Source organism: Triturus cristatus, chromosome 2_1 (genome assembly GCF_964204655.1).
Source record: "Triturus cristatus chromosome 2_1, aTriCri1.1, whole genome shotgun sequence".
NCBI lineage: Eukaryota > Metazoa > Chordata > Amphibia > Caudata > Salamandridae > Triturus > Triturus cristatus.
This window is the reverse complement of record NC_140581.1, coordinates 1,126,637,657-1,126,659,477: the sequence shown is the minus strand read 5'-3', so window position 1 is coordinate 1,126,659,477 and position 21,821 is coordinate 1,126,637,657. Positions and strand designations below refer to the sequence as shown.

General features: G+C 42.5%; 1 protein-coding gene across 8 annotated transcripts in view; it reads left to right on the top strand.

The window, feature by feature from the left end:
• PTPN13 (protein tyrosine phosphatase non-receptor type 13) overlaps positions 1 to 21,821 on the top strand; it is an 830,096-nt gene that overhangs the window by 722,546 nt on the left and 85,729 nt on the right. For all 8 annotated transcript variants that reach the window (XM_085636547.1, XM_085636545.1, XM_085636546.1 and 5 more), the window contains 2 exons: positions 4,815 to 4,894; positions 8,497 to 8,552. In XM_085636547.1, coding sequence (XP_085492673.1) covers positions 4,815 to 4,894; positions 8,497 to 8,552 — 136 coding nt within the window. The remainder of the gene's footprint in view (positions 1 to 4,814; positions 4,895 to 8,496; positions 8,553 to 21,821) is intronic.

Genomic DNA, 21,821 nt, shown 5'->3' with positions numbered 1-21,821 from the left:
ATCTGCTGGACTTGCCTTCACCTACTGCAGAGATAAAATAAAATATTTTAACAGAGGTGCTTTATTCTTCTTTTTCTGCATCGGAACCTCTGCTTCCATTTAATGAGGCTTTGCCTAAGGCCATTTTAGAGGTTTGGCAGAAGCCAATGACTGCCGCTGCTGTGTCCAGATCAGTCGCAAGGAGATATAAGGTAGTGCCTGGTGATCCAGCTTACCCATCCCCTGAGAGCTTAGTAATCCAGGCATCAAGCTCTACTAAGCAGTCTACAGGCTCTTTCCCATCCACGCCTAGAGATAGAGAATCTAAGAGGATGGAGCAATTTGCTAAAAAGGTGTTTTCTTCAGCCAGTATGGCTCTGAAATCCACAAAAGAGATGTGCCTGCTGGATCACTGACATAATATCGACTACACAAGTATCGTGGTACATAAATATCGGGAAATAAATATCGTTGTCAAAAAGATCGACATCCTATCTGTATAATGGTAACTAGTAAAATATCGAAAAAAATATTGTTAAAAATATTGTTTCCAGTTGTACTTCTGGGCATGTATGTGAATCACCTAAACTTGTAATTCTGAGGGATACTCCTAGCTGCACATTCCTCACCTTTTTATTGTGCTATGCGCCGGACATATACAGAACGTTTACAGCAATCTCTGTATTGTGCCAGCAGGTTGGACCCTTGAACTCTGTTGTAACTTCACACCACCTCTAGACGTGAAAGCGCAAAGCTGAATATAGGTGTCCATTTTCTTTCTTTCAGCAGCCTTCAACCCAATTCCAGAGGTCAGCTCTCAAGTTTTTTCCTCAGTGTTTTACCACCTCCAAAATTGTTGTCTTTACAACAGTGTGCTAAGGAAGACCAAATGTTTCAAACCATGCTCTGACTGTAGAAAGCAGATGTCTGTCTTGGTTCTGCACAAATTCTGACTATGGTGTCTAAGGTCCTGCAAACAGTCCTCCCTGATGCACCTCAAGGTCATCGGGGATTGGAAAGGAAAACAGTAGTCACTAAGCACAGACAGTGGGGCAGACCGAGCTCCACACCGACCCTCTCCAACTCACTGTCAATGTGTAAGTGGAAGGTGAAGTCTAGGTACAAGTCCTGCCATGAACACAGGCCCGTGAGGGTCACTTTCTACTGATGCTCAAGGAGACGTCATGCAGTTAACACTCAAAGCACCCTACTCCACTCACCTTGTCCCGTTCCCCAGGATGGTTCCAGCATGTTCTAAGTTCTCCTACGCTGTTATCTACCTTGCAGCAAGTAAATGCCTTCAAGGAAGCTAAACTGCAAATTATCTGGGCGATGCAGGTTCCCTCTGAAGCACCTTGAGGTCCCCATGGAACCTCAGGGGTACCGCAGTCTGATTTCTGATGGTGGGACCTGCCCTGGTACCAACTGACCCTCTTGGCCCCCTGCCTGACTTCCAGTCAGCACCAACCCATTACTCAACACCTGCTGCACAGATCACTCTGGTCCCGTCAGCTCAAGCAGCTGTTTTGGCTCCTGGTGCTATGAGATACTCAACGCGCAGCTCACTACTTGGAAGGATTCTGAGGCAGTTCCACCCACTTTACATCTGTACTACTAAAGGTTTGAAACCCTGTTGAGGGCCTCAAAAACATTCCATATGATGTCTGCGATGACGAGGAGACAGAAGAGACCAAGGCAAATCTATTGACGGAAATCTTACAGCCTGGCCTGCAACTTCAGAACCCTTGGTGCACTTTAACAAGGTTTGACAGAGACATTGATTGCGACCTGGTCCAAGCTGTACTCAACTCATCTAGTAAGTCACCCCTTGGCAAGGCATCATAGATCTGCCCCATGTCACCTTGCATGTTTGGCCCAGCATCCAACTCCTGAGAGTTTGATGGTTCAGGCTGCCACCAGCAAGTTCAAACAAATTACATTCCCCACTGCTTCGCCTTTTAAGGACTCAAAGCACATAGAAATTATGGAAGATGGCCTTCTCATTTGCCAATCTGGCTTTAAGGTCCCTGAAAATTGCCTGCCTGCCTGCCTGCTGTGGTGCTATACGCTTTCCCCCAAAGATAAGGCCAGTGAGGTCTTGCCTGCCATTCCAAAGGAATTCGGAAATGCTTTTACTGAAAAAGTCCAAGACAGACAGGACTCGGAGGCAAGCCTGTCAAAATAGTGAGATTTGTGTAGGTCACTCCAGTGGCAGGTAATTAGGCATCATGCCTGGATGTGTGCCATTTGATGGCTCAGGATTTTTGTAGACAAGTTCTTTGTGTGCTGTTGCACTTGAAAGACACTGGGGCTACTGTTTTCTCCCTAGACTTCCTATCCCTAGTCAATGCCACAAAAAAATGCTGTTTATTCTGAGGATACTTTCAGGGTATCGCCTGTAGCCAAACACAGTGTGGTACTCAGCATTTGCCCTCCTTCCCTTCTGTCTCTATGGGATGATCTTCAGTCCCAGCAAGAGTGCAGGGTTCTGCACCTAAATCTCCACAGCCTACAAAGCCATGTATGGTGATACAGCAGGACCAGCTGAGTGGGTCTGATCGGCCTGCAGAAGTTAGTGTATGGTATATATGCAGGTCGATGCCCATATACCAAATCCATTTATTCTGATTGTTGGGTGGCGTTTGTGGTCTAGTGCAGATGAAATAAGTTGATCCCTTTCAGGCAAGTTGTCAAATGTTCCGCTGTTTGTTTTGTAAATGGCCTGGCAAGGCTTTGCTATGGGTAACGTTAAAGGTTAATTGCCGGTCTTTTGGCCTTTCTGCTTTTGCCTGCCTAATCTACGTTTTTCAAGTCACCTGATGCATCTTTAAAAATGCGTCAAGAAAAGGCCATTTATGCGGCGCAGTGCACCACATTTAGTAATCTTATTCACCCATGTTAACACTATCTGGGCAAAGGTTTCACCTCAGTCGTACCAATCTGACACCCCAACGTGCATGCCCATCTAGCCTATGCACAGTTGTTCATTGACATGGCTGACCTTAAAAGTGGTATCCCTCATCGCAAATACTTCTGTGTGCCTTGTCAGTGAGCTGCAGGTGAGTCAGTGCCACTTCTGCACACCACTTTCTTGGATGACATGTTGCTGCTATGTACTTATGTACTTCTGTATAAAAACAAGCTATGGCATGGTCATCAAGGAGCCTTGTGTGGGTCCTAGGTTCTATTCTACCAGAGCCAAGGCTGCCACCGCAACACTGGCTATGGGTGTTCCCGTGTTTGACGTCTGCCAGGTGGACACATGGTTGTCCATACATACCTTGACCAACCATTATTGTTTTAATTCTCAAGTGTAGAGCGCAATTTCACCTCCTCAGCACTGCAGGAGCTGGTTTGAAGAACTCTCCTCTAACTTCCCAACCTTGTGCGAAGTACAGCTTCAGAATCTAGAGAGGACAGAAATCTGCAATTAGAAGTATGGATCAGAAGAACAACACTCTTTCAGGTGCAGTTTTTTTGCATTGGTTTTAAGGTTTTTTTTCAACAGAACAAAGGGAAAGATAAGAACAGTGCATTACATTGATAATCAAAGTGATGTCTTGGTCTCATCATTATTGAATCACGTTATTCAACATGGGACGAGCACTATTTTCTTCTACACTTTTTGGTATTAGTCGTCATATCTCATCCCCGTCCTATGCGGTGCATTTTCATAACTGAACAGCCATCTTACTATTAATTCTATTACAACTCGATATATATGTTTGCATCAGAGTATGTGTTAACTCCAAGTCTGTTAATTGGTAACAAAAAGTGAATTAGTGAGTCCCATGAGGAACAGTTTTGTTTTGAGATTGATCAATTATGCTCTTTTTTTTCGCTTTTTGAGATTGCTATGTGCGTTATTTTCGATCATCCTCATCTAGGTCTTTGATCTCTCATTCTTACCATGTTCCAAACAGGTAGGTTTAGGGGGATTTCTCATCACCCGCTTCTGTTCGTGAATGATTTTCACTCTTTCTGGTGTATTCTCCATTTAACAGCAGATTCCTCACCACCCTCCCTCTTTTCATTCTGCGGAGTGGACTTTCAATATTGCAAAAAGGTCACAAGTTAGGCTTGGCACACTTTAAGGCTTACAATGTATTAAGTCTGATCTAGGTCTGAAAGAGTTGATATGAAAACTGGCATCAGCGTGCAGGGGTGGCACTTATATAAGTCTCCATCCTGACACTTAAGTGGTGTGATGTTGCCTCTGAGTCTGTTGGCGCCATCTGTTGGCATGAACCAGTTCCTGGAAAAGTTCCAGATCCAGTCTGGCGCCAAGAGGAAAATAAAAAGCTGAGGACTCTGTGGTTAGATAACTGTATCCAAAGAAAGAGAATTATCAGACGTAAGTAACTTGTTCATCTACACCTGTGTATAAGAGTAAATGCACAGGTCTAGAGTTATGAGTTTCTTTGACAGATAGGCCCAAGTTCTCTGGGAAGGTTCATATTATCATTAACATAAGATTATTAGTAAAAAGCTATTTGGAAAGGAAAGCACAAACGCTAGACACAGTCTCTGGGTGCTGTTAAATTTTATGGCACCAAACGTTTCAATTTTATAACTCTTGTGACTGTAATGGATTTAAACATTTTTGCGAACTGATGTACGGAAACCCAGCTATGGTACCAGTATCATACTTTGGGTTCTTTGTGACACTCCTTTAAGCATTTGTATCACTTAAGACCATCCATCTACTGAAGATCTATTTCCTTAGATACAATATAGTTTAAATCAGGAGATGTGGAAATTAAGCATTGTTAATGTAAAACCTACCTGTTCATGTTACCTTGCTTGATTCCCCTATGTGGTTGTTCATCCTCTAGAATCCAATGTTAAGATGCCAGAAGAAAAAGCAGAGGACACTGACTGTGATGGTTCATCTTTACCCGAAGACTCTCCTGAGGTAAAGTACAGCTCATCATACATGATTATCGCTTGCAGAGGTAGATTATGGTTTTTGTATTAAGTGCTATCTTAGTTTTAAAGATGACTTTAAAATTGGCAGCCAAAGCACTCGGTTAATATTGTAGTATTGACATTTCATAGGTACTGAAGGATAAAGGTGAAAGCAGTGTTACGCCCTCATTATGAGTGACCTGGTGTTTGTGCGATATTTATCATGCCCTCCTCACTGTTGTGGTCAGAATGTATCGGGTGTAATAAATAAGACCCATTACAAGTTTTTCTCCAATAGTTTGGGACTAACTTGAGGATTTTGTTGCTTGGCAGCCAATTTTCCAGCAGTTATGACAGGATTGACTTTCTGAAATTTGCCCAGTGAAATTTGGAGGGCTGCAGTGTTTGCCACAAACCTCAGAATTTCGGTACGTGCTCTAACCAGATTTCTGAGGGCTTTTAAACAGAAAGATTTAGCTGTCTGGTGGGAGTTACTGTCATCACCCAACACACACTGCACGCGTGTTATCATAAAAAACCCACGTGTTATCATGCAAAACCCACCGCACAACAAGCACATCATTGCACATCGCACAACACCCAACACAGTTAAAAGAAATGTACATATTGTGTAAAGGCACCGAGGGATTTACAATAGCATTGACTTGATCTGTGCCCAATAAGTACTATTATTTGTCAGACTCCGAGACCACAAAAACATACCTTATTGATAGGGTTTTCTTTTGTCAGTGTTTAATTTTTGTCAATTACAGTGTTTTTTGAGTGTTTTCCTAACTTTTCCTTACTTTTACACAGCCTTATTTATCAGAGTTTTTATTATTTACATAAAAATAAGCCAGAAGATTTTTGTAAAGCACTATTTTTTGTAAACACTGTAAAAACACAGTACTCAAGTGTTTACTCGTAAGGAGCTTATCCAGGCCTGCTTTCAGTCCATGCATTCTGATACTTAAAAGTTTGTTTCCCACATTATTTTTGAAGGGTCACATGGCCAAAGAGTAAAGAAAAAAAGATAACTCTGGACGAGCTGTCTATGCTCGACAGTGATTGTTAGCTATTAACCATAAAAATAACCAGCCCTACTCATCCTACAGTTATCCACCATCGCCACGCAATCAGCGCTTAACCTATGCTTTTGATGGAGGTAGTTTTCTAAAGGTCATGCTTAACTGCTTGCACACCACTGAGCATATGCACACATCCCCCACCGACAGCTGCAGTGCCCACAAGCCGTCTGCCATACTGGGATGTCTACCATCAGGCCGGCGACTCTTGGAAAGCTGCAGAGCTGGGGCAGCATCAGTTGTATCGCTTGGTGCAGTTAGATGTACGACTGTCCACAGTGTGCCTAGAACTCTCACAGTACTTCTGTAAGGTGGTCTGCTGATGTAGGCTTACGGCTAGAGCGGCCAACTTCGAAGCTTGGAAACCGGGTTCGAGTCTCGGCAACGGCGCTCAACATCCTGTGATTCTGGGCAAATCACTTAATCTCTCCGTGCCTAAAAGAAATTAATGTGTCCATCTATAACGAAACTGGTGCTCATGTAAAGCGCTCTGATACCCGATTTCTCTGGTCTACTTTTGCACTATATAGAACTCTAAAAAAACAATAAAAAACTAAATAAATAAAGCTGCAGCCAGAGGGAGCAGCGATGCAGGCCCTGGATGCTGGACTGAGTTTCACTGCTGCTTTCAGCTAGACGTAAAGGAAGGCTAGATCACCTGGGCCAGCTCTGAGAGGAACTCAGCAGCTTCTTGGCAGACTTTAAATGGCTGAACTTGAAATTATTGTTCATTTAGTTAACCTTAAACAAATGTGCTAAGCTCGACAGCCAGCTGCATCTGCTCACTAGAATGAGTAGTGTGGATAGTGCAGGAAAGCAGCACTTGAATGGTCACTACCGCTGCCAAGCTCACTGCGGGCCCTGGTCATCCTTACGAGACTCTAGCTATGAATGTCTGCAGTCTGGGAGAGGGGCTGAGAGCTCATCAGGTGCCAACTGCATTTTCATAAGTGCTGGGATCGTTAGTGAATATTGTTGTGGAGTAGCTCACTCTAAAATACCCTGTTTCAGGACCTGCCACTGCAATTGCACATTCCACCTTATTACCACCTGCAAATGTGAAACTGTTTCTAAAGCTGCATTTAGCAGGATATCTATTGTGCAGCTCCTTTATCCCACCATGTAAGCAAATGCTGGCTGTCTCTCAGGCACCTCTGTACAACTCACTTTCACAGTGTGAGGAGCTGCTTTGAATTTTCAAAATCTCTGCAGTTGGTTTTTGAGAGACGGCCCCAACTAGGACCGGACATACAGTGTAATAAAAAAAAGAAGAACGTGTCGTACAGGCATAGGGTATAGTTTTAAATTGACTGGCGAGGCAAGTGTGGGCTTTATCCTCAGCCTTTGTCATTTTCTCAAAGTGTCTGTCGATTTCTAGCATTCTTGCAGGTCCCTGGCATAGGTGGTGTTGAAGCGCAATACATTACCATATCATCTCATTTGATAAATCGTGCTCCTCTTCCCATAATCTTGGAAACTATTATGGTGGTGTACAATAGTACTTGAGTAGTCTTAATGATGACTGAGTTTTGAGATCTTTTACTCCGTTCATTCCAGTTTGATAAAGTATGCAAAGAGCCTCCATCACTACCTCTGTTATATCCTTCTTCTTGGTATGTTGTACAAGCTGTGTATGGAAGCCTAGTTTTTACAGAAATTATGCAGTTGCATTCCGATTAGCCTGCATAGGGTCTTAATGTGTACATTTGTAGTCCTTTGGTATATGTATATGTACGAGTATATATTTTCCATATATATTAGCAGTGATGACAACTCTTCCCCAGTGCTTAATTTGTGCTGGTGGTTTCAGGTGCTCCACCCCAGCACTTATTTCATAACACCAGCACATATTTGTGACTGTCCAGCATATAGTCATATAGTGGTGCTGTCAGTCTGTTTTAAAAAAAGCACATGAGCAAAGTCTTTAACATTTCAATGTACGATTACAAAAGTAGTTATACCAAGGTGCTCAGGCCGGTCCTACAGCTTTGCATCACCCAGTGTTGTACCAATTTTCACATTTGTAGGATTGTAATGGTAAATAGGTGGTGTTGTTACTGGTATTTGGAAGCGCTGTCATGGACCGTAAATGATGGAAACTGCAATGGGCTCCTGAGAAATATCTTGGGCCCTGGCACTTATCAATTTACAAATGTAGCACTGCTCTACCTAAAGCTGTCTTCTCTGTCTACCTTATACTTTGCACAGGGTTTTATCTGACTTGTACATATTAAACGAGGAATCAACCATCACCAGAAATGTAGTGCTTAGAAAGTTCAAAGATACTTTTCGTGTTGAAAAGTTACACAACATGTCTACTGCCATATTGAGATCTATATCATATATATCAGGCCATCTCAAACACTTGTACTTTAAAGTATTTGTCTGCTATCTATCATTAGTATGAATCTCTTGAAACATAGCAATATGTTTTCTTATTTCGACATTGAGCTTAAACCTATAAGTAAGACAATGCTTGCACATAACCTTACATAATCTTTATTTGTGTCCATCTTTTCCACAGCCAATGAAAGAAAATGGTTCAGTGGAATATAGTGAAGATAACCAGATACATGAAAGGTGAGAAATCACTGTCCTTAAATGTGTTTTTCTGACTTTATGAACAGCTGCAGCTATCTGTTTAATATTTTAAGGACACAGACTGGAGGCATGGTGTTGCGCCTTCGGTATCCAGAATTGAGTTGTTTCTAGTGGATAGAGTTCATATTCTTATTGACAACAGGTCTATATTCAAGGATTTTGCACAGTCAGTTGCCTGTTTTTAATCTATTTTTGTGAAAGATTTGAAAGTGAATGTATTGGCATTATTATACCAAATGCATCACCATGGTATACACAGTCTGTGGTTTATGCCTGCTATTTATTGAAAGTAAGCTGATAGAGTGCAACCCGCTAAGAACGGCCAGATTGCTATTTATTAATATTCACTTAGCTTTTGTTTTCCTTTATATCATGAGGTTGAGGAACGTGAGTCATATCAATGGGGAACGGGCATGATTGGGCTTGATGACACTGTTGGCTGATAAAGACAGTATGCATATTTCACTCTCCAGTTTTGGCTTCCACACCTCACAGTGCCCTACAGAACCTCAGATGTGTCTCCCTTGACTCCAGTTGTGTAGCATCCCTGAATTGCCTGCATTGCCTTGGTAATGAGGTGTTAGCATTGAGACCGTGCTGTCATATTTTTTCTTTGTACCATGAGATGTTTGCAGTGAATGGGGCTGACTTTGAAGGGGTTAGCTAGAGAAAATACATTTTCTCCTGAAGTATTTTCTAGAAGGACAGAGGTGCTGGCAAAAAATTACACAAGCCAGCTTACTAGGCAATTCTTGATTTTTTGGTTTTAAAGCTTAAAACATAATATGAATCCTGCTCATTCATTTTGCACTTCACTTATTCGTTTGTAATCGGTCTGTAGTTTCTGAGATGTATAATCACCACGCTCTCCTTTCGTGCCTCTGTGGTGACTTGGTATGCATAGAACTATTTTACAGTGGTTTTCTAATTTATCATTTCTCTTGCATTAGTCTCCATTGGAATAGTGCCATGGGATCAATTTTTTCATCTGTTCTATTGTGCTCAGTGGTGGTGACTCAGTAATTGGTACCTTACGTTTCGCTGCACAGAATTCCCGTCACTGGTATCGTCAGCTCACTGACCCTAGGGTCATTGGTATTTATATTGTGGTGTTACCAAGACTTCAAGGTGCTCACAGAGAGTTGTATATGAATGTGATGAAGCCAATTGTGAAGGTATCATTATATGCTGAAATTTGACAATTTTCAACCTTTCTGAATGAAATGAGAAAACTCATGTTTGTATATCTAACAGTCTTATGTAACACTCCTGCAGCCACAAGTATTAATGTGCTGTACATGTAAATCAACACAATTACACCCTTTAAAATTCACAAACAGCTAAACAGGTAGAAGATACAGATCTTCGAGTGAGCATTTACAGGGTAGAGGTGGAGAATGTAAGAGAAATGCAACTGATTTGAAAATCAACAAGACACTTTAAATTGGGGTCTTGCATTTAGTGGGAACCAATAGAGTCTGTGAAGAAAGTAGTGAGTGATGTGGTTGAAACTTTCCTGAATTAGAGACCAGTCTCGCTGCTGAGTGCAGAATTGCTTGAGTCGTCCAAGGCAGATTAGGAGACGCATTTTAATATTGCTTTTCAAAAGTCTAGTCTGGGATTTGCGAGGGGATGTACTAAGGCTGTTTAGGTGGTCTATGGGAAACAAGGCATTTGACTTAAGGGGGGCGAGAAAGAGGTTTGCAGATTTTGTCCCCATGTTAATATACAATAGACTTTATTGTTTGGTTAAAACCATTACAAATTAAACTTGTTTGGTTCATCATAAAAAGGACCACTGAATAGAAACCCACAAGAGCATTGTAGACAGATGATGGTCAACTTGAAAACATGATCGATTCGTTAAAAAAAGAAAAAAAGAAAAAAGAAACCGTTAGTTTAAAAAGACAATGCAGAACTTATAAATCAGTTAAAACCTTCAAGTGCATTGTGGGCAGATAATGTTCACCTGGGAGATCAGGAACAGTTCAGCTAATATTAGCAGACTATGGTTCTGTTGTTGATCCAGCAGGCTGGCTGCCGCCCTGCTGAAGTAAAGGGGATTTGGCGGCGGTAATATCTTCCAGCAGTTTTGACGCTTTGTTGACAAATTTGGTGAGCCCAATGTTCAGCTTAATGTTTTCAGGGTTTAGGGCTGCTATTATGGCCTGGCGGCATGATCAAACTCCTAGCCTGATCCATTCACCCCGTAATAGTAGCCGTCTGTCTGTGAGCATAGCGGGACATGCACAAACTATGTGTTCCATTGCTTCGGAGTGATAGCGACACATCCTGCATTCGATGTTGTTACCTGAACGAGGCCATTCAGGCAGGTTCTTTAATAATGGCCAGTCACCCATCCTTAGAGCTAAAAACATTTGTTTCCAGTAAAGTGCAAATGTGCTTGTTAAGTGGGGCAACTCAACACCTAGTTTAAAATTGGAAATTACTGCCCAGGCGTGTTTCCTTTTTGACAGAGTTGCCCTGTCTGAATGAAAAGACCACAATCGGACGCTCTTCTTAATGGCAGCCTTTAGCACCAGCTGGGAGGGGTTTGTTGCCCAGAGTTCTTTGACTTCTAGTAATTTTAGGCTGTGGTCCAGGAATTGCCGGTCCTTCTGGCTGGTCTGGTATTTTGCTGTTTCTCACCAAAGCCTGGCCTCCAGGGAGCCCTCCCTTGAATGGCGCAGGCTATTGCAGAACTTTATAAACGCGCCAGCCTCAACGGCATAATGATCCAGTAGGCCCAGTTCGAGTCGAACCTGGACTGGTGAAGCTGATTTTGGCAGACGAAAGGCACGTTTAAAAATGTTGGTTGTTAGTTGGTTTAGTAAAGTACTAGTTGTGCCCTTCGTGATCTCATGCCCATACGACAGAGAGTTGATTATCCTCGCCTTCATCACTTTCAGCATGGGGGTTAGACTTGGGCCAAGTAGCTGTTTTGACAGTTTTCGCGGCAGCGGCCTCTAGTCTTTGGTCCTTAATGTTTCTTTTTGCTTGACGAATGAACATCTACTGTCTAAAAAGATACCCAAGTATTTATAGTAAGATGTTGATTCGAGTTTTGCTTTATTAAAGAAGTACCCACCACGTTGCCTCCTTTCCTTCCCGAAAGATATTGTTTTAGTTTTGGACAAGTTCAGTTCTTAGAAGGAATTTCTTATGGTGTAGGGAAGCAGTTTGTCGAGAAGCCTCTGTAGGCCCACTTTTGTATGACTTAGCAACACCAAGTCATTGGCGTAGAGCAGATTACTGATGCGGGTTCCGTGTAGTTGTGGGGGATGGCAATTGACACTATCTAGTGACAGAGATAGGTCTGATATAAACAAGTTAAAAAGGAGTGGAGCCAGCACACAGCCTTGTTTTACGCCAGATTTAGTGCTGATTTTCCTGGACACGTGGGAGCCTTCGCCTAGCTTGATTCTGATTCATGTTTCTGAATGGAGTTGGACGATAGCATGTAAAAGGGTCGTAGGTATGCACCAGGACTCTAATTTTTGCCACAGCAGGGTCCGGGGTACATGGTCAAACGCCGCTTTAAAATCAACAAAAAAGCAATGCAACTGGGTTTGTTGAGTTGCCGCTTTCTCCATCTGGACAGTTAAGGTGAATAAATTAGTTGTTGTGCCAGAGTTGGCTACAAATCTAGTCTGGTTAAAAGGGAGGCGCTTTGTTGTATCAGCCCAGGCCTGCAACTCTTCTAATAAAATTCTGGCGTACTGTTTGGACTCTAAGAGTGCTATCATTCGGTAATTATTAGGGTAATTTCTCTTCCCGCCTTTGTAAATTGAGTGAATGATAACACCTCGGCAAGACTCTGGGACGGTGTTGTTTAGCCAGCAATGGAGAAACAGGGGGGGTCAGGTAAGCTGACCATAAGTCTACATCGAATTTAAACATGGCCTGAGGAAGACCGTTTGGCCCTGGAGCTCCTTCGGCCCTGGCTTTCCTTATGGAACATGAGATCCTGTTTTTTTCATTTCAAAGTATTTTATTAATTTTATAGACAAGACATTATGATTTCTGTTACAAGGTTAGCCAATCGTAGTTTGTACAACATTGTTAAGTCAGAAACATATGCTTAGCTAACCCCTCCTGACGTGGTTTAGTGAGAACAAGAAAAAAGATGATAGAAAAAAGCAGGAGAGAAATGGGTGAAAGTAGGACACAAGAAAGGTTCTGTAATTGTGAGACTTCTAAACGCCTGATCTTTAACTCATCCGATGACAGTATGGACTCCAACGGTAAGTCGTTGTTTTTTGCCGGGCCCTTGATTATTGGCACTTCTGGCACATTAGTGGATGAGTAACTATAGGTCTGATTGTCTTGAGCTCCTGGGCTGTAAGCATGGAGTCACCGGGTTGGCTGAACTGTGGGCTTCGGAATGGTCATCCTTTATCTTATGGTCTTTAAAATACATTGACAAGAATTGGCTCCTTTCGTCTTCTCTGATGTTTGCATTACCGTCACCACTTCAACCTTGTAGCCCCCGGTTTACAAGAGACCAGAATTGCTTTGAATTGGGATTCTTGCTTTTGTGGATAAGCTTCAGCCAAAAGTGATCCGAAGCCGCCTGATTTTCCCTGCGTAATGCGATCTTGATGGCTACCTGGACTTGCTCATAGGTTATAAATTTGGTTTTGTCGCCTGGGCTCTTCCTAGATAGGCGTAATGCTCGATTTCTTTGGACTTTTAATTGCTTAGTAGCAGGAGAGATGCAAAATTGAAATGCTTGTTGCCTTATGCTCCGCTTTGGTGGTGAGTCTTTGAATAATTGATTTATGAAGCTAACCCAGCTGCTAATAACCGAAGTATCTGCCTCCTGTGAAAAATGTAATAGAGCTCTACATTTTTCCATCATAGGGAGAGCCGTAGCATCCGTCCATTTTATTCGCTTTAGATTTTCTATTTGACAATCTGAATGGGTATAAGCTAGTTCCTGGTGACATGGGATATTGACTGATAGTGTTAAAATTCGTGGCCGATGGTCGCTCTCAGCTTGAGATGCGATGTAGTAGCTCTCGATCAGGGGAAGTACCTCTCTGCTCCCTAAGGTGAAGTCTAAAAAGGAGTATGTTTGACCATCTGAACGGGTACATGCAGGGGGAATGTCCGTATGAAGACGCCCATTCAGCACGGTGAATCCTATACTGCTTAGCTGTTTAACCACGTACTCCCCCAGTTTCGATGGTCTGTTTTCAGTAGGAGTCGACTGTGGAGCAAAGAGTACGGGAACCATTGGGGGATCAATCCCTATGTCCTCTAAAGAGTTGCAATGGAGATTGGTGTTGGTCTCCTGATATTATGGTTGGTATACTGCCGTGCTAACTTAGTAGATTGCAGTTGATGTTGGTTAAATTGTCAATTTTTGATTTTTATCGACGGTAGATGGGGAGATGTAAACATTAAGGAGCAGCAACTGCCTATCAATGGGTGAACTTCCTAACACTATGCCAGAGACCCAGTTTTCGTCAAATTGTATCTATGTAATGCGTTAGGATAATTTAGTTGATACATAAATGGAAAGGCCTCCGCTCAGCCTGCCAAACTTCGACTTTCTTGAGGCGAATGACATAAATTCCAGGTAGCCTTCTATGGGGTTGCTCTCTACTGCCCATGTTTCCTGTAAGAGGATGATGTCATATTTCTTTAAGAAACCGAGGGTGGCGGCGGATTGATTTTTCAGCCCAAATCCGTTAATGTACCAGGAGCATAATTTTAGGCCATGGTGAGTGATGTTTCAATCGTTCCGTGTTCTTGATAGAGCCCTAGGCAACCATGACCAGTACATCCTCTCGGGGATTTTCTGGTTGAATGTGCACTCTGGAGTTATTGTTGGCGAATGACTTCTTGCTGACTTTAGAACTGAAAAAGGGGCCGAAGTTGTACCAAGGGAATGAGCCTGGTTGTTTTCTAATATTGATGGATAGCGAGAGACACTTGGCGTTGTGATTTTTATGCCCCAGTTTTTAAATTGTTTGGTTTTTGACTGAACCAATTCTCAAATTGCTGGAGATGCTAATGTGAGTTGAGTTGCTTCACCCTTGTTGGATCCTGTGGTTGGTAAAAATTCAATCGCAACTATGTCTTTCGATTGTAGGGTACTTAAGTCAGGCGATGATTTGAAGAGCCTGAGGATGTTCCCTCGATTGAGGATATCTTGAGGGTCTCTTGAGATGTATTCTGGAGTTAGCAGTAGTTTAGTGTCTGAGCTGTTGATTGCTTGTGTGAAAACATCGTCAGTCGTTGCCGGCTTTGTTTGTTCTGAGTTTTCTTCAGTTTGCAGAATTGTTGTGACTAGGGCAGGCGGTTGAGGGGACAGTTCTTGGTAATAGGTGATAGGAAGTAAAACAGAGGGTCTATTACTTGTGGCCACCAACTGGTGACGATTTGATAAATTTAAGGGATTCAAGTGATCTTGCTCTTTGGCTGTGCACTGTGGACCCAGGAGGCTGTCCTTCACTATAGATGGTGGCGTCTGATGGTATACGGACCCTTGTTGCCCTGTGTTGGGTACTGGCGCCTCTGTTGGGGGTTGATTAAAACCAGGTTTTACTTGGAAGAGTAACTGCGGGGAGCCGCAGGTCTTGGTCTGGCCCTACCGATTGACTGTTCTGTCGTGAGATTTCTTTCTGGATAACCAGTTCAGGCGCCATTGGCTGCGGGTTCGGATTTGCTCCTGTCGTAGCTGGAATAGCTTGTTCTTCCCGTAGCGATTCTGAGATGGTCTTTGGCAGGTAACTAACTCTTGAGCTTTTGGTTTCCATAGTTTGTTTATTCCGGCTCGTCCACTGTCTTTTTTTTCACGTTTTGACAGTTGGTGTTGATTATGTGGGTTAGTTGGTTCTGTGTGAATTACATTGCCATCAGCTAGCTCCACATGGTGCGGAGGGAGGGGTTGAGGTTGCGCTTTGGTAGGAGTAGGGTCCTGGGCAGAACTCGAGGCCTGGAGCGGGGAATCATGGAGCCCTGGTTCTGGATGCTTCTTGATTTCTGTTAATTCTGAGGAAAGAAATTGAGGTAAAGATGATAAGGAGTCAATTATGGGAGAGCAGCAGCATACTGATTGGACCAGTTGGGCTTGGGATTGGGCTTTTATAATGAGTGAGTTAACCGCCTCCAGTTTCTGATCAATCCCGGCGGTGTATACCGCTAGTGTGTTTAAAAGGTGCACCTGCAAGTCCATCTTATCTGAATGGTAGGTCAGTGCTGCGGCCGTGGTTTGAAGAGTTTGCAGTAATTGAGACCCTAGGTCATTAAGATCGATTGATGGGGGCTTTTCATGCATGGTGGACTTGTTAGGTTCAGTGGTGAAGAATGATAGATCTAAAGAAGTGAGGATTACATTCTCGTTGGGCCACTCTTGGTTGACCATTTGATCTCCTTGGTCAGCATTGTTTAGAGAACTTTCTGAGTATGACTAGTTGGGATTGCTAAGGTGGGCACGTGGGTAGGTCATGACCTGTGGTGACAGGACTCTAGTGCTCCTTGTTTGATTGTCCGGTAAGGTTAAGTTTGGGAATTTTAGTGCTATTGGGGAGAACTGACGCGAGGTTGGGGCAGACTGTGAAGTTGGAAGAGGTGCATCTTGGGAAATGATAACTTGAGGAGGAGCCCGTTCAGTTTGAGCTGACTGTGGATCAGGGGCCTGATGTAATCTACTGTCAACTGGAGCGTCTGAAGCATCCGTTAGAAAGGACTCTTGATGCATGAATCGTGGGCGGAACCAGAATTTGTTGAGGTGCAGCTTCTTTGTTCATAAGAAGGGGAGCTTGAAGCTTATCGGAGGGACTGTTTTTTTTCCTCAAGGCTATCTCTGGTGCTGAATTCCTGAAGTAATCTCTTAATGAGACCTTTTATATCATCGAGTTTGTGGGCTCTGTCTGGCCTGGTTCCAGCTTGTCAGTGGTCAGATGATCATACTGATTTTAAATGTAAGTTTGTGGGAGATTGAGTTTGCATGAGGGCCATGGAGGATGCTGCCTTCGTCTTTGCGCTTTTTTTGGTAGACTTTGTTGGAGCTTTCCTTACTTATTCCGATCTCATTTTAAGGGGTTTTTTACAGCTGAAAACGACCCTATGTCTTCCTACGTCTTCCTAGTGGTTGGTCGTCTTTAGGGCTTATTCATTTGTAAGAAGGATGCTTGCTTTGGTAAATTGTTTTGCTGTTTTGCTGGTTAACTGTCCCACTGTCCCACTGGGGAACTGATGAGTGATGGATGCTGGGTGATAGACGGTGGGTTGGCCAGGTAACTGGGACTGCGAGGAGCAACTGAGGAACGATCTTGATATCTCCAATCCTGCACCCTGGCTTCCCGTTTTTCCTGTTTGTTGATAGGGTTGCTTATGATAGTAGTCTGTCGGCTAAACACAGCAATTTTAACCTGGAGTGGGTCTATAGTAAGTTCAAGTCGGGGTGTTGTCGTTGGGATTATTGGAGTCGTTGTCAGACCTACTTTAGGACTTCAACTAAGGTGGTTTAAAGATGTTTACTGTAAAGCAGTGAGGCGGTGGCGAGCTGGAGCAAAAGCGGTGATGGGCTGGAACAAGGGCGGGGCAAGCGGGGCTATCAAGGCTGAGTTGCTGGCTGCACCTGAACTATTCAGGTCGCCTCCTCAAGACGCCAGGGGCACGCACTTGCTGCAGCCGCTTGCTAAAGGGCAGCCATGCTTGCCTCTTACGGTCATGATCACCGACAGGTCTTTTCCGATTTCTTTTCCAGTGGGAGATTTTTTTCCCCCAAAAAAATCCAAAATCCAAGACTGAGGTCCAAAGTCCACAGTCCCAAATCTTTTACCTCTCCAAATGCAGTGGGTGGGGTGGTGAGGTAGTATTTTGCAGGCCGTGGCTGGGGTTTGGCGAGTGATTAGCGGGAGTTTTGAGCGAGATAGAGCTAGAGCTGGTTGGCAGAGCTGGTAGAAGGAGCCGGAGAGAAGGGGGAGGGGCGGTTGACGGATAGCAGTTAGCGTTTTGCCGTGATGGCGGCGCAGGTTTTATCCGCTGTCCACTGTCCGTACGCACTCACCCAGGCAGCGGCACTGCGACCCCCTCTTCCTCACAACTTTAGCTCCCAGGACCGGGGTTTTTTGGCGATTTTCTCCCAAAATGTTCTCCCGCGGTGTTGCGCGCAGCTCTTCCTGCTCCGCTCTGCTAACTCACTCTGCTCACTCGTAGTCACGAGATCCAAAACCAGGACTGGAGTAGGCTGTTTGGCATAATATGAGAAAGCTATGCAAGGGAAGGGGCAAGGATATCTCTCGGGGATTTGTAGTAATCAAGTGATCAAGTCATCTAGTTCTAGGGAGTCCAGTATGAGGGGCCATTGTGGAAATTTGAGAGAGCGATAGAAAAAGGAAGTGTGTTTTTTTGTGAATTCATCGAAACACACCTTTACATCATTACATCATTGAGGTCTGACGTCTGTCTAGGTAGGTGTGGAGATCAGCTATTTAATCAATGGATTGATGTTTTTGGAGTTATATCTGTATGTCGTCATATTGGTGGTAGGACAAGCTTGAATTCTCGAGGATCAGACTCGGAGGTTCTACACAATAGATAGAACAAAGGGGGGAGGGCAGGAATGAAGCCCTGAAGTACTCTGCAAAACAAGTTATCCATCTTAACCACTCTTTTGTGATGGAATATGAATACTCAAGCCAGAGATCAAAGACATGCACTATTAGACCTATTTGTGAATGTTATAGTGACAGACACTGTCACTATATTGTGCAAGGCATAGACACTGAAACAAATTAAATTAATTACTGACAGAACTAATTGTCTGCCAAATAATTTCATTTTATTTTAAAGCCTAAAAACATTATTCTTCCAGAAACATCTTCATTATAAAGTACGGACAACAGTTGTACAGATTTTGACTCATTGGTTTCTCTGCTTGATTGGCATTAAAATGTGGCGTAAAAGGCAGTACTTCGAGGTGTCAGTATTTCAGTGCTACAAAGGCATCATAGATACAATACATGTTCAAAACATATGATGACAAGTCATGCCATCGCTATGAAATTTAGATCTAGTTCTTTTAAATTGGTTTCTGTTAATGTGCCAGCACTGCATATTTGGGAAGTAGATTTTTAATCTATAGAAAAGCCTAGAATTCATTCTGAGGATAGGTTATGAATGTTAAAATCTGCATTAAATTGCAACCATGCACTTTGAAATAGAATTCTCAGAAGTGTGCAAAACTTGGTCAAGCAGCTGACACCACAACATCGATTTAATGTTTTTAGAACATGCTGTAATGTACTATTACTTCTACTGAATTTATTTTAAAGTGTGTTTCGTAGTCTCAGTGTATTCTGCTGGTGTTAAGATGTAACGAAATATTCAAAGTAACATTTCGTTTTTCTCACATTAGAGGGTCAAAAAAAAAGAGGTAGCAAGGCAAACAAGCATTGGCATAGCCAATAGGTCTCGCCTTTGGTACCTTATAAGTGTTTAGCCATGCAACAGTTGCATAACTAAATACTTATAAGGTCCCAAAAGTGAGACCTATTAGCTATGCAAAGCGGCCGCGCTGCCACGAAAGTGAAAGTAATCGCGGTAAAGCGCAGCGCGCGGGCCCGCGCACATGCACTGTAGCTCTAGGCTGGCCTGGAAGCACTTTTTGGAGCCCTCTCATTAAGTCTCGCCAGACCAGCGCATGCGCTGGGTCAGGCGAGACCTAAAAAGGAAGCTTGAAGTTATTTAATGAGAAGAAAAGAGCTACTTCAGTGAATTCTGAGTCGACCAGATTTGTTAATGCTCAGAGTACCCATCATACTCAACAGTTGAAAGGTTGATTCAGGAAACACAAAATAAATCTTCATTACAAGCTTCTATTCCTGTACTCGTGCAAGTGTGTGCATGACATCATAATCAGCCTTCAATCTAGAATGCTAGCCAGCAATGCCATAAGGACAGCTCAACAAGTTGGGCTCTTGTATTATGTTACTTGTACTGTTTTTCTTTAAAAATGCCTGTGATTTTAATGCCCTGATCAATTTGATCTGGTGAGTATTACAATCAGACTTCTGTTTGTGATATTGCGTCTAGGAAAATGAAAATTAAGTGCCAAGTTCCTTCCAAAATCTGTTGATTTTTTTCTAGTGCTAGTTTTATGTGCTAGATTTGTACCTTTTTTAGGTGTCTTATCAACCCTCTCCTCTTAGCAATGATATTTTGGGGTAAGGACTTAAAGTGTAAATTGATTAAAAATAGACTTGTGTGAAAACTGTTACCGTTGTGCCATGGCATTGTATAGTTTCATCCTCTGTTTAACTCTGCCTCTTCCATAGTTAAGTATATAATTCCATCATTTACTAAAACAACTTTTATTGGCTTCTGTCCAGAATTTGATTAAGTATTTGTTTTATATTCATGTTTGCAGCAACTTATTTTAGTTTTTTATTTGTATTGTTTTATTTGCGGTCACAAACCATTGAGCCCTTTAATTCCAAATCATTACTTGGAAGGGATGCCTCTTTCATGACCGTTTCTAATTGCGATTTGTAATGGCTCATTAAATGCTTTTTCTGGCTTACAAAATGAGTTTAGTACTCGGAAAAAAAATATTTTGCAGTTGTGAATCCTATTGTTTCGCATATCATAGGATTTGTGACTGCAAAATGGCATTTTGCATCTGGTCCATAGACAGCCTTGATGCTTAAAATACGATTTCAGAACAACACAAGCATACAAATTCAGAAGAAATTAGAAACATGAATTTTAAGAAGTTCGAGGTGGAAGTGGTAGAGGGTACAGTTTATGGTTCTATTAAGGTTATGGAGAGGGGCGTTTGAGACTTTTCTTGAAATTGCACCAACATTGAAACAAATCTGAGGTGCAAAGAACGTTTTTCTATAAGCAGATGAAGTTTCTTGGCACGTGGGTTCTGCATTTCCAGCCTGAGAGCAAATTTGTCAGGTCTACTCAGGGAGTGCCTTATTAATCTTACATCAGACTTCAAAGTGGACTCTGTCAGGTGAAGTGCAGTAATGCAGTTCTTTTGAGGGCATTGTGTGTGCACAAACATTTGTGTGGCTGAGAGGAGTTAAGCTGTTGCCTCAAGAAGGGCATTGAGTGATGTCAATGAAGCACAGAGAGGCCAGGAAGTAGTGCGTTGCCCCTGCCTTTGTGTGTTATGACTAGGACCTTGAACCGTGGATAAGAGGTGCATACGAATAAGGAAGGGCTAGGTTTTGTGGAGTGATATATTCTGGAACATGCAGTTTGCACTTCTTTTTCGGGATGTTTTGATTAAGAACATGAAGAGGTCAAAGGAAACACTTGTCCTTGCAGGAAAGAATGAAAGTTATGGAGAAGTCATCCATTTATATTCTAGAGCCACTCTTGGATGAGCACTCAAAGTTTCCTCCATTTTATGGCAAACTCAGTCTTTGCTGGATTGAGCTTCACATGCCCTATAGACCAACAGCATATGAATGACTTTCAAACTAGATCTGAATTTAGGGATGTCTATAGCCACTCTCACTTTAAAATATAGTTGGGTGTCATCATTTTGGTGGATAGCTAGCCCTTGTGTTTCTATGATAGCAGGTAATGAAACTAAAAATAAGAACTGTGGTTCTTTCTAGATAGCAATTAATGGGATTGGTAGTTAGAAATTTGAGCTTTGTATGAATTTATTTCATATTCATTTCCAGTGCAATTCGTTGCATAAGAATTAAATGGTGGCAGATTAAATGAGTGTATTTTATCGTATTTTACCAGCGAAAAATGATGTTGTCCTGGCTCTCTACAACTTGATGTTCACAGAAGATTTGAATAATATTTTTACTGAACCTGACCATGTGAAAATACATTTTCTATTATTACCATTTGAATGAGTTTATGAAATTTAAAGCAACATTCAATTTATATATATATGTATATATTTTAATTTGTAACCTAGTGGTTTATTCCAAATAAAGTCTAATTTCAATGGATTTGTCTTGTTGGCAGTGTAGAACTCCCAGTGGCTCCATGGGTGCAAGTATAGGCATCTTTGGGACAAGGCAGAGGACTGGAATTGGTGTAGTTCAGGAAGATTTCATCCGTACAAATTGTGTTCGACTAGAGAGGTATGAGATGACCCAAGTTAAGTGTCTGGATGTGATGTCTATGCATGAGTGGAGACATTGAATTGAGACCTGTTGGTCGATGGCATCAAAGGCTGCCAGTAGGTAACACATCACCAATTAAATGATTCACCATGATCAGTGATAGTTTGAATGGCATCTTTTGGCTGGA